We start from the raw sequence: 14133 nt of genomic DNA on the forward strand, positions 1-14133 counted from the left end.
TGGAATTCACTTCTGTGGAACAGAATAAAGAAAAAAGAATAAAAAGAAATGAAGACAGCCTAAGAGACCTCTGGGACAACATTAAGCATAACAACATTTGCATTATAGGGGTCCCAGAAGGAGAAGAGAGAGAGAAAGGACCCAAGAAAATACTTGAAGAGATTATAGTCAAAAACTTCGCTAACTTGGGAAAGAAAATAGCCACCCAAGTCCAGGAAGCGCAGAGAGTCCCATACAGGATAAATCTAAGGAGAAACACGCCGAGACACATAGTAATCAAAGTGGCAAAAATTAAAGACAAAGAAAAATTATTGAAAGCAGCAAGGGAAAAACGACAAATAACATACAAGGGAACTCCCATAAGGTTAACAGCTGATTTCTCAGCAGAAACTCTACAAGCCAGAGGGGAGTGGCATGACATATTTAAAGTGATGAAAGGGAAGACCCTACAACCAAGATTACTCTACCCGGCAAGGATTTCATTCACATTTGATGGAGAAATTAAAAGCTTTACAGACAACCAAAAGCTAAAAGAATTCAGCGCCACCAAACCAGCTCTACAACAAATGCTAAAGGAACTTCTCTAAGTGGGAAACACAAGAGAAGAAAAGGACCTACAAAAACAAACCCAAAACAATTAAGAAAATGGTCATAGGAACATACATATCGATAATTACCTTAAACGTGAATGGATTAAATGCTCCAACCAAAAGACACAGGCTTGCTGAATGTATACGAACACAAGACCCATATATATGCTGTCTACAAGAGACCCATTTCAGACCTAGGGACACATACAGACTGAAAGTGAGGGGATGGAAAAAGATATTCCATGCAAATGGAAATCAAAAGAAAGCTGGAGTAGCAATACTCATATCAGATAAACTAGACTTTAAAATAATGTTACAAGAGACAAGGAAGGACACTACATAATGATCAAGGGATCAATCCAAGAAGAAGATATAACAATTATAAATATATATGCACCCAACATAGGAGCACCTCAATACATAAGGCAACTGCTAACAGCTATAAAAGAGGAAATTGACAGTAACACAATAATAGTGGGGGACTTTAACACCTCACTTACACCAATGGACAGATCATCCAAACAGAAAATTAATAAGGAAACAGAAGCTTTAAAAGACACAATAGGCCAGATAGATTTAATTGATATTTATAGGACATTCCATCCGAAAACAGCAGATTACACTTTCTTCTCAAGTGCGCACGGAACATTCTCCAGTATAGATCACACCTTGGGTCACAAATCAAGCCTTAGTAAATTTAAGAAAATTGAAATCATATCAAGCATCTTTTCTGACCACAATGCTATGAGATTAGAAATCAGTTACAGGGGAAAAAATGTAAAAAACACAAACACATGGAAGCTAAACACTACGTTACTAAATAACCAAGAGATCACTGAAGAAATCAAAGGAAATCAAAAAATACCTAGAGACAAATGACAATGAAAACACGACGATCCAAAACCTATGGGATGCAGCAAAAGCAGTTCTAAGAGGGAAGTTTATAGCAATACAATCCTACCTCAAGAAACAACAAACATCTCAAATAAACAATCTAGCCTTACACCTAAAGGAACTAGAGAAAGAAGCACAAACAAAACCCAAAGTTAGTAGAAGGAAAGAAATCATAAAGATCAGAGCAGAAATAAATGAAACAGAAAAAAAGAAAACAATTGCAAAGATCAATAAAACTAAAAGCTGGTTCTTGGAGAAAATAAACAAAGTTGATAAACCATTAGCCAGACTCATCAAGAAAAAGAGGGAGAGGACTCAAATCAATAAAATTAGAAACGAAAAAGGCGAAGTTACAACAAACACTGCAGAAATACAAAGCATCCTAAGAGACTCCTGCAAGCAACTCTATGCCAATAAAATGAACAGCCTAGAAGAAATGGACAAATTCTTAGAAAGGTATAACCTTCCAAGACTGAACCAGGAAGAAATAGAAAATATGAACAGACCGATTACAAGTCATGAAATTGAAACTGTGATTAAAAATCTTCCAACAAACAAAAGTCCAGGACCAGATGACTTCACAGGTGAATCCTATCAAACATTTAGAGAAGAGCTAACACCCATCCTTCTCAAACTCTTTCAAAAAATTGCAGAGGAAGGAACACTCCCAAACACATTCTATGAGGCCACCATCACCCTGATACCAAAACCAGACAAAGATACTACAAAAAAAGAAAATTTCAGACCAATATCACTGATGAATATAGATGCAAAAATCCTCAACAAAATACTAGCAAACAGAATCCAACAGCACATTGAAAGGATCATACACTATGATCAAGTGGGGTTTATCCCAGGAATGCAAGGATTCTTCAATATATGCAAATCAATCAACGTGATACACCATATTAACAAACTGAAGAATAAAAACCATATGAGCATCTCAATAGATGCAGAGAAAGCTTTCGACAAAATTCAGCACCCATTTATGATAAAAACTCTCCAGAAAGTGGGCATAGAGGGAGCCTACCTCAACATAATAAAGGCCATATATGACAAACCCACAGCAAACATCATTCTCAATGGTGAAAAACTGCAAGCATTTCCTCTAAGAGCAGGAACAAGACAAGGATGTCCACTCTCACCACTATTATTCAACATAGTTTTGGAAATCCTAGCCATGGCAATCAGAGAAGAAAAAGAAATAAAAGGAATACAAATTGGAAAAAAGAAGTAAAACTCACTGTTTGGAGATGACATTTTACCACTGCAACAAAAAGAATAAAATACGTAGGAATAAACCCACCTAGGGAGACAAAAGACCTGTATGCAGAAAACTGTAAGACACTGATGAAAGAAATTAAAGATGATACCAACAGATGGAGAGATATACCATGTTCTTGGATTGGAAGAATCAATACTGTGAAAATGACTATACTACCCAAAGCAATCTACAGATTCAATGCAATCCCTATCAAATTACCAGTGGCAGTTTTGACAGAACTAGAACAAAAAATCTTAAAATTTGTATGGAGACACAAAAGACCCCAAATAGCCAAAGCAGTCTTGAGGAAAAAAAAATGGAGCTGGAGGAATCAGACTCCCTGACTTCAAACTATACTACAAAGCTACAGTAATCAAGCCAATATGGTACTGGCACAAAAACAGAAACATAGATCAATGGAACAGGATAGAAAGCCCAGAGATAAACCCACGCACCTATGGTCAACTAATCTATGACAAAGGAGGCAAGGATATACAATGGAGAAAAGACAGTCTCTTCAATAAGTGGTGCTGGGAAAACTGGACAGCTACATGTAAAAGAATGAAGTTAGAACACTCCCTAACACCATACACAAAAATAAACTCAAAATGGATTAGACACCTAAATGTAAGACCGAACACTGTAAAACTCTTAGAAGAAAACATAGGAAGAACACTCTTTGGCATAAATCACAGCAAGATCTTTTTTGATCCACTTCCTAGAGTAATGGAAATAAAAACAAAAATAAACAAATGGGACCTAATGAAACTTAAAAGTTTTTGCATAGCAAAGGAAACTACAAACAAGATGAAAAGACAACCCTCAGAATGGGAGAAAATATTTGCAAACGAATCAAGGACAAAGGATTAATCTCCAAAATATATAAACAGCTCATGCAGCTCAATATTAAAAAAATAAACAACCCAATCCAAAAATGGGCAGAAGACCTAAATAGACATTTCTCCAAAGAAAACATACAGATGGCCAAGAAGCACATGAAAAGCTGCTCAAAATCACTAATTATTAGAGAAATGCAAATCAAAACTACAATGAGGTATCACCTCACACCGGTTAGAATGGGCAGCATCAGAAAATCTACAAACAACAAATGCTGGAGAGGGTGTGGAGAAAATGGAACCCTCTTGCCCTGTTGGTGGGAATGTAAATTGATACAGCCACTATGGAGAACAGTATGGAGGTTCCTTAAAAAACTAAAAATAGAATTACCATATGACCCAGCAATCCCATTACTGAGCATATACCCAGAGAGAACCATAATTCAAAAAGACACATGCACCCCAATGTTCATTGCAGCACTATTTACAATAGCCAGGTCATGGAAGCAACCTAAATGCCCATCAACAGACGAATGGATAAAGAAGATGTGGTACGTATATACAATGGAATATTACTGAGCCATAAAAAAGGAACAAAATTGGGTCATTTGTAGAGACGTGGATGCATCTAGAGACTGTCATACAGAGTGAAGTAAGTCAGAAAGAGAAAAACAAATATTGTGTATTAACCAAAAAAATGGTACAGATGAATTGGTTTGCAGGGCAGAAATTGAGACACAGATGTAGAGAACAAACGTATGGACACCAAGCAGGGAAAGTGGCAGGGTGGTGGTGGTGGTGTGATGAATTGGGAGATTGGGATTGACATGTATACACTAATATGTATAAAATGGATAACTAATAAGAACGTGCTGTATAAAAAAATAAATAAAATAAAATTCAAAAATTGAAAAAAAAAACTGTACATGAGTGTTCATAGCAGTCTTATTCATAAAAGCCCCCCTCCAAAAAAAAGTAATGGAAAAGTTAAGCTTATATTGGGTTGAGCAATAAGGAAATTGATGGTCTCACAGAACACAGGTTGTGTCATTCTAGATACAGATACACAGTGGCTGGTGCTTCTTACTGATTCTCCTGGTTCTTGTCCTTGGGCTGGTAGTGAGATGGCAGCAGCTTGTCCTTCTTGAGTCTTCATAAACTAATTGTTGGGAAAGAGAATGGGATCACCATGATTTAATTAACCTAATCATCAGAGATGAGATGAATCTTGGCAATTAATCATCATTATAAGTATTTCATGTACCATGATTTATTTAACTAATTTCCTATTGAGGGTTATTATCGAATTTTCATGATTATGAATAATGTTGTTATTAACATTTTTGTACTATATCATTTTTATACTTGTGCAGGGATTTCTGTATACTAGATTTCTGGAGTAAAATTCCTAAGTCAAAAGAAGTTGATAAATGTTGCCAAACTGAAGTTCTAATTTGAAATATATATATATATATATTTTTAATTTTATTATGTACATATTTTTAATTTAATTTTATATAACACACACACACACACACACACACACACACACACACCCCTTGACAGTGTGCCAGTTTCCCTGAATCCCCATCAGTGCTATTTATACTTTTTATCAGTCTCCCAGGGCTGCTGCCTACTGGGCTCTACCATGGAGGCAGACTGTGCTACAGTAGTTTCATCTGATTTTTAATGGGATGCATAGCTCTGGTCAAAAATATTTTAAAGTTTAATGTATAGAACCACAATTTATTAAATTTCAGCTGAATATTACCAATTAAATCTCAAAGACAGCATTTCCCTTACCCTGGCTCTCTGCCTCCATTCTCTCCTTCTGACTCATGTCACAGAAAATTTGATAGAAAAGAACATCCATTCCTCAAAATGCTGCTTCAAGACAGGAAAAACTGATGTTGGTTAAGATGGGAAGGCACCTTCAAAGGTAATATACTCATTTTATCCCAGCAAATGGGTAGTTTGGGCAGCCTGACCATGTGAAGTGTGGGCAAGATGAAGAGAAATGGCATGGCAACCCCTAAAAACACACTATAAAAGAAGAAAAGGCATGTAGAAGATAAGGAATCCAGCCTGGAAGAAAATACTACCCAAGGAGTAAAAACAAACAAAAAAGCTCTGCACAGTTTACCACAGGAAAAATGTTATTAAGGATATGAATGCAATAAAATAAGAGCTCAAAGATGAGATAATTAAAGAAAATGAGGTGGAGAAGGAAACTGCAGAATTAATGAAATAAGTTGAAAATCCAGATCATAAATTAGAAACATAGATACATTAGAAAATCAAGTTGTAGCATAGAGGAAAGGTTTGAGCTAATCAAAATGAATGAAGGCTAAGGGGGGTTGGGAAGAATAAAGCAATTAGAGAAGAAATGATAAATATAGAGGACAGACAAAGGAGATCAACTTAAGACAAGTTAGTGCCCCTAAAAAAACAAAACAAAAAATAATTCAAAGATATGATAGAAGACAGTTTCCCCAGATGAAGGAATTATTCAGTTTGTACATAAGGGGGCTTCCTATATCAAGAAAATAGTTGAATGAATTGGGGTTCAGAACAGAATATAAATACTATATGAATATTATAGCAATGGAAGTTATACAGTGGGAGAAGGGAAGATGGAGAAAGGAAAGATGTACCCCCAACCACTCTGGCTACCCCCAGATCCTGAGCCTATTTGCTACAACCTCTTCAGGAAATAAGGCTTAAATGAAATTCTACATACTAAGCAATGAGTCTTCACCTTATGCCTAGTCCTTTTCACCTGCTGGGCCCAGAGCACTGACAGCCAGGCTTATACCATCTAGGCAGAATATTGAAATGATTTCCTTCTGGGAAAAATGGTACCAAAAAAACCTACAGATACTGACATTTGTGGTTTCTCTAAAAGGCAGGGTTCCTACCCAGTTCCTGGAACAGTGAAGCCCACCAGTTGAATCATGCTACTTGTGTACAGTGAACATCTAGTAGACTGTTTATAGAGTTTCACTTTTTTGTTGTTTTTAAAAAATAACTTTGTTGAGATAATAACTTCATCCCATAAAACTTACCCATTTACAGTGTACAGTTCAATGGTTTTTAGTATAGGTACAGTTTTGTAACCATCATCACAATCTAATCTTAGAACATGTCATCACCCCTAAAAGAAATTATGCCTATTAGCAGTTGTCCTCCATCCCCACCCTTCTCTCCCACCCACCCCCTCAGCCCCCATCCCAGACAACCACTAAAATACTTTCTGTCTCTATAGATTTGCCTTTTCTGGACATGTCATGTATAGTGTTTTACTTTCAAGTGGAATGATAATGAAGAATCACTAGACATTTGAGGAACACCTCTAAAGTGAAATCCAGAAATGAAAACAACAAAAAAGAAACCCCAGTAGAAATAAAAGCAATATAAAGACCAGAAGATAACCTTTAAAAATGTATAGTTTTTACATCCATAAAACATGAACAGGAGGTCATCAAAAGGAATATTCAGAGAAGAATAAAGCTCTTGGGAATTAAAAAAATATGGTAGAAAAATTCAACAGAAGTAGAGGCCGAGTTGAAAAGATCCCTGAGTCAAACAAAAAGGCAAAAATATGGGAAATGAGTTAAAAGGTAAGGAAATCAGAGAATTAATTCATAATGATAATATTCCCAGCAAAAGAGTAAGAAAAACAAAATTGTTAAGGGATCTGAGCATCAAAAAGCAAGTCTTTAAACAAAAGAAAATTTCAAGAACTAAAAACCTGAGAGTCTAAATTAAGAAAGCCCATGTATTTCCAGCATAATGGATGAAAAGACCCACTCCAAGACACATTATTGTGAAATTTTAGATAACAAGGAATAAAGAGATGATTCTAAAGTCTCCCAGAGAGGATGGTGGGGGTATGGGGGGTGGGTAGGGAACATGGTACTTAATGGAGAACTGGGAGCCAAAATGGCTGTGAACTTCTCAGGAGGGAATCAGAAAACAATGGAGCAATTCAACATTCTGAGACAAAATGATTTCCAATAATTATAGTAAAGTCATTTTCAGACTTTAAACATCTCTAAAATCTGTTTTCCACATACCCTTTCTCAGGAATCTATTAAAGGAGGTGCTTTAAAAAAAAAAAAGAAAAGGGAAAATAACAGGAAGAAGTCTTGGAATTCAGGAAAATGGAGACCCAAAAGCACTGAGAGAGGCAAAGGGAATGCACAAGATGGTGTAGGGCACTCACAGGTGATGTTTGGTTTCTCTGGAATATTTGACGATGACTTAGTGATAGGTATGTAAGCAAATGGAGGGTAAAAAAGAGAGATTCTTTTTTTTTTTTTTAATAAATTTATTTTTTGGCTGCCTTGGGTCTTCGTTGCTGTGCGCGGGCTTTCTCTAGTTGTGGTGGGCGGGGTCTACTCTTTGTTGTGGTGCACAGGCTTCTCATTGCAGTGGCTTCTCTTGTTGTGGAGCATGGGCTCTAGGTGCACAGGCTTCAGTAGTTGTGGCATGCGGTCTCAGTAGTTGTGGCTCGCAGGCTCTAGAGCGCAAGCTCAGTAGTTGTGGCGCATGGGCTTAGTTGCTCCATGGCATGTGGGATCTTCCCAGACCAGGGCTCGAACCTGTGTTCCCTGCATTGGCAGGCGGATTCTTAACCACTGCACCACCAGGGAAGTCTGAGAGGCATTCTTAATATCCAAAGAAAATTTAAAATTTACTCTAAGAAACGAATGTAATTATGGTTTGCTGTGTGCTTCAGCTATGATGAATATTTCCATAATCATAATAATGTAGATACTGTGCTATTGATCCAGCTGAGAAGAGGAGATATTACCATCAAAGAGGATGAGAGTTATAGAGAAATGTGTATGTGGGGATGGGAGGCTTGTGGGTAAAGAGTTCTAAATCCTCTTCTTCCATTGTAGAAAGCAGAAAGTAAGTAAATCTGGAAAATCTACACATGTATGTTCTTTTAAATTTGAAGTACATAGAAGAAACAGTGAAGAGTTGAAAGTGTCTGCCTCAGAAGCAGAAATCAGGAGTGGGGAGTGATTATTATTATTAGTCTAATTGTGATCTTTGATTTTAAAGATATTTATATAATTTTAATAAATGTAAATTTTTAATTTAAAAAGATAGGCTACAGGGCTTCCCTGGTGGCGCAGTGGTTGAGAATCTGCCTGCCAATGCAGGGGACACGGGTTCAAGCCCTGGTCTGGGAAGATCCCACATGCCGCGGAGCAACTAGGCCCGTGAGCCACAGCTACTGAGCCTGCGCGTCTGGAGCCTGTGCTCCGCAACGGGAGAGGCCGCGACAGTGAGAGGCCCGCGCACCGCAATGAAGAGTGGTCCCCGCTTGCCGCAACTAGAGAAAGCCCTCGCACAGAAACGAAGACCCAACACAGCCAAAAGTAAATAAATAAATAAATAAATAAATAATAAAAATAAAGGAATTCCTTTAAAAAAAAAGTAAAATAAATATCCTTTAAAAAATAAAAATAAAAAATAAAAATAAATAAATAAAAAGATAGGCTACAGATTTCTTCTAATTTTAAAACTAGGTCTTGGCTCCATTTTTTCTATGTTTATTATATGTAAGATTATTAACACTCTTAAAACATCAAACAAAATAGAGAACAGCCTCTTGGATATTTGCACTTATTTTAACAAATATAAGATGGCCACAAGTGTGCTGTAACAGTGAAAAATGTGAAGACATAGATCTTGCCCCTTAGTCCGAGGAACTTGGAGCTTAGGGGTTAGATAAGACATGTACATAAATCTTACTGAAACTTAGCTCTTATCATATTGCTGCCTTGATTAATAACCTTCAGGGACTTCTTTAAGTTTGACTTTTAAGACTTTTCTAAAATCCTAACCCTAAATCTACCACAATGAGATACCACTTCACTACCCACTAAGATGGCTGTAATCAGTAGTAACAAGTGTTAGAAAGGATGTGGAAATTGGAACCATCATACACTGCTGGTGGGAATATAAAATAGCTTAGCTGCTTTGAAGAACAGTCTGGCAGTTCCTCAAAAGGTTAAGCATAGAGTTATCAGCAAGTCTATTCCTTAGTATACCCCCAAGAAAAATGAGAACATATGTCCACACAAAACTTGTACATGAATGTTTATAGTAGCATTATGTGTAATAGCCAAAAAGTCAAAACAACCCAAGTGTCCATCAACTGATGCTTGGAAAATATAAAATGTGTGGTATATCCATGTAATAAAATATTATTTGGCAATAAAAAAGAATGAAGTATTTTTACATGCTACAAAACTGATGAACCTTGGAGACATTATGCTAAGTGAAAGAATCCAGTCACAAAAGACCTCACATTGATTTCATTTGTGTGAAATGTTCAGAGTAGGCAAATCCATAGACAAAGTAGATTAGTGGTTGCCCAGGTCTAGAGGGAAGGGGAAACTAGGAGTGACTGCTAATGTAAAGGGTTTTGTTTTGGGTGATGGTTGTGCAACTCTGTTAATATACTAAAAACATTGAATTGTGCACTTTAAGTGAATTGTATGGCTGGAAAAGGGTTTTCTGTGGCAAGTTTTTACTGTATTCAATAAAGCTGTTATTTAAAAAATCCTAACTCTAACCTGCTTTTCCAGTTTTGTTTCCCATTCTTCCACTTGGCCTCAACGAATTTTACTTAGTTCTCTTTACCTGCTGTGCAGTTCTTTCTCCAGTTCTTCAAGACCAAATACTCCCCATTCTTCCAAATTCAGCTAAACTTCCTCCTCTTTCATAAAATGGAAAAAGTAAACTCTTCTTAGCAGAAAGTAAACTCTGCTGTCAACCTCTACCAGACTTTATATCTCTAGGCACATCACTTTACATATTGCAACACAAGGAAGTTGTGTGTTAAATGAAAGGTAGTCAACATTTGTCGACCACATAAAGTCAAAAATTACCTTAGAAAATCCTTTAAATTGCCTGAACAGTACAATTCTCTCTTTACATTCAACTCACCAGTTTTTTCTCTCCAAGATTGGAACAGATCTATGTTCTGTTGAACGCTAGTTGAAGAAATTGACGTGCATTTTTAAGTGTATCACAAAATAAAAAAGAACAATAAAGCCCAGCAAATAACGCAAATTTGGATGTATGGTGATTGCCTCCAATCTTCTTCCAGCCCCAGTTTTCAATAGAAACAGGCTAAAGCTCCTAACTTGTGTAGTGCGGGAGGGGTGGTAATGAGATGGACAGGTGATGGGACATTGGTTTATGCACTGACTTGTCATTCAGGATTACTTTAATTCAGTGTACATTTTGTGTGTAGTAATTGGCCTATTTCTAATGAAAGCAGTCATCTAATAAAACAAGTGTTTCCCCCTTTTTCCACACTAGCTGGAAGAAACTGCTTTTCATAAACTTCATAATAACTAAATACTGCTTTTGAAACAGTTGAATATTTGGACTCCAGTTACTGTATGGTGGTGGGGTTTTACTTGACTGTAAGTAGACTCTTATTCCACATGGTTAAGTGATCACACTATGAGGGGCAGGCTGAAACCAAGACTTAATATTAAGAGACTGACAGATGTCTTTCTGCCTTTACACTCTAAGATGTCTTTTATGTCTACCTTTACACTCTAAGATGTGCACTTAATAAATTAGAATGATAGGCAGAATCACTGGATCTTTTGTAATATTTTGTTCTCATTCTCTATTCCTTCCCCACCAAATAGAGTTGATTTGCTTTAATGAAATGTGCCATAAGGGACTAGTTGAATAAATGATGCTTCCTTTGGACAATGGAATACTAGTAAAACTGTTAACAAGGGAAAACACACAGCAAAACTGGGTTTATAACATGGTGCATTTGAGTTTTGTTTTGAAGGATATATACATATATGTGTGTATATATGCAGATGTGCATATATCATTCGAAACAAAATTGTGTGTTTATTTGTGTATGTATAAAATATTTCTGGAAGGATATGTAATAAGCTGGTGATAGCAGTTATTTCCGGGAAAAGGAATCAGAGTTGATGATAAGGGTGAGAGGAGGACTTAGCTTTCATTGCAGACACTCTTTTGTATTGTTTGATTTTCACTATGTGCATATATTACCTTTCCAGCTGAAAAACACTTGTATCTTCTTACCAATTAATTGTTAAAGATTCATGGCAAATATTTATGTGTCAATTTGAGATGCTTATTTTAAATGAACAGAACATATATATATGTATAGTGTTAATTTATGCTGTTTGTTTGATTCCCCAGCAGCTAAGGTATATACCACCAATAATTTATATATTTGTGTTTTATAGGGTTACATCCATTTGGGAGAATAGTCTCCAGATCACTACAGTTTCTAGTTTTGTAGGAACATGGCTTGGAGCCTTTCCTATTCCACTCGATTGGGGAAGACCATGGCAGGTTGGTTTCAACTCTTTAAAGCAACAAAGTAGATGTTTGTACAGTGATGGTAAAACTGATGAAGCTAACGAGTATGTATATTTAAATTGTTTTATCGTTCAGTTAAGTAGGGATGCCAGTTCCCTCTGTCACTGTAATCTGGGTGATTTATTGGGGCCTGTCTCAGTGCCACAGGCATCCTGATCAGCCTGTTTCTATCTTCTAACACTATTTTTTTCTACATGTATAGGTGAATAAACAAGCTTAGTTTGAGAATATGTATAGGAGTTTAATAGCCTAGAAGTTGCAGGAATTCCCTATTTTTAACATTGATATACGTTGCCTTTGTAGTCTTAGATTCATATTTTCTTAGCTTGATTGATAGCCAAATTGAATGTTGATTTTGAGATTTTTTTTCTTGAAGCATATAGCAAAGTTGGTTTTGAAATAGGGGTTTGTGATATTAGAGGAAGCTCATGAACATCAGGTTTTTTGTTTTCTATGACAATAGGATATAGCTAATAAGCTAGGGGAAACACTATAAGTGTTCTTTTTATCCCCATTTTACAGATGAGGAAACTGATACCTAGAGGACATGTAATATTCCAAAGTCACTGAGCTAGTGATGGATACATCTTTGTTGTAATTTTTAATGGCTTCATAGTAAACCTTTATATAGTTATTCCAAAATTTACTTAACAAATTCACTATTGATCATTTAGTACTATTTTTACTATTATTAACAGTGCTATGATAAACATCTTTGAATCTATATCTTAATGGATTTTTCCAATTATTAAGATGATTTCTCCCAAATCAATTATGGTATTAAAAAATAAATATACTTTCTTTTTCCAACATGAAGAGAATTTTTCTCTGATCACAAAGGCAGTATACATTTATTTAGAAAATTTAAGCAATACTAATAATTATAAAAAGTAAGTAAAAATTATCAAATATCCAACCACCCAGAGACAACTCCCATTTGTGTTTCGGTGGTAATCTTTGCAGCTCTCTCTTCATGTGTGTAACTATTCATAATACACATATTATTTTTAATCTTTTTTTTCCCTTCAACAGCATATTATAGAACTCATTCCATGTAAGTGAAAATTTGCATATATGTATTATAATACTCCATTATTTGGGTAAAATCATATACGAATTTCTTATGAATGGACATTTAGATTATTTATAGTTTTCACTATTACTAATTTATTATGAATTATTGTGATTATCATAAAACATACATCTTTGCAGATTTGTCCAGGTTTTTAAAAATAATTAATTAATTAATTAATTTATTTGGTTGCACCAGGTCCTAGTTGCGGCTCTCCAGCTCCTTAGTTGTGGCATGCAAACTCTTAGTTGTGGCATGCATGTGGGACCTAGTTCCCTGACCAGGGATCGAACCCAGGCCCCACTGCATTGGGAGTGCGGAGTCTTATCTGCTGCGCCACCAGGGAAGTCCCTCCAGTTTTCTCTTTAGTGTAAATTCCTAGGTAATAAGTGGCTGGGTTAAATCTCTGATATGTATGTCACTTTCCAAAGGCCCTTGAGAGATCTGAATTATATGCCTTGCACTTAACTGCCTACTTTTTAAGTCCATTCTTTGTGCTTTCTATTAGATGTTGTGTCTCCTAGACAAATGCATTGTTCTTTTACATTCAGTAAATCTGGTAGGTTTGCCCTTCTCTATGATGGGTCTTTACCTACTATATGTTATAGAAATCCCTGGAGGTTTGGGGTGTGTGGTGTCACTGATACCCTTCCCAAGGTTATAATATTAATAAAGGTTTCCTTTATATTTTCTTGGCCATCTCAGTGATCACTGGGAAATGGGGATTCATTTGTACTCAAGTTACAATCTTATGGAACTTAATTTCATTCAATAGTGTCAGTGATTCCTAAATTGGAAGACAATCAAAATCATTGAAAAGTATACACAGGAAATTGTATTTTAATTCCTTACTTTCAGATGTATGCAATTAAGTCTAAATACAGAGTATTGATATATAAAGCACCATTGGCCATCAGCTTATGAGTTGGTAAGGTAATATGTAATTAACATGTTAGTTTGCCTATAGATGGAATATTTTGGAGTGTAAAAGTTTGATATGTTACACTTGTATAAATCTTCTCTTTATAAGACTATGCAGAAATAGATGTTGAATTATGGAGAGTAGAT

General features: G+C 35.9%; 1 protein-coding gene across 6 annotated transcripts in view; it reads left to right on the forward strand.

Annotated features, from left to right (window-relative positions):
• PIGF (phosphatidylinositol glycan anchor biosynthesis class F) overlaps positions 1 to 14133 on the forward strand; it is a 40298-nt gene that overhangs the window by 12394 nt on the left and 13771 nt on the right. For 3 of the 6 annotated variants that reach the window (XR_014254293.1, XM_082427848.1, XM_082427847.1), the window contains exon 5: positions 11858 to 11966. The exons of 1 other annotated variant lie outside the window; for it this stretch is intronic. Coding sequence is in view for 4 of the 5 variants with exons in the window: in XM_082427848.1 (XP_082283974.1) it covers positions 11858 to 11966 (109 nt within the window). In the remaining variant the exon portion in view is untranslated. Of the gene's footprint in view, positions 1 to 11857; positions 12038 to 13263; positions 13448 to 14133 lie in introns of all 6 variants that reach the window. 2 more of the 6 variants (XM_082427845.1, XM_082427846.1) reach the window with 2 other exon arrangements.

The sequence above is a fragment of the Balaenoptera physalus genome (genome assembly GCF_965194825.1).
Source record: "Balaenoptera physalus genome assembly, chromosome: 15".
Classification (NCBI taxonomy): Eukaryota; Metazoa; Chordata; class Mammalia; order Artiodactyla; family Balaenopteridae; genus Balaenoptera; species Balaenoptera physalus.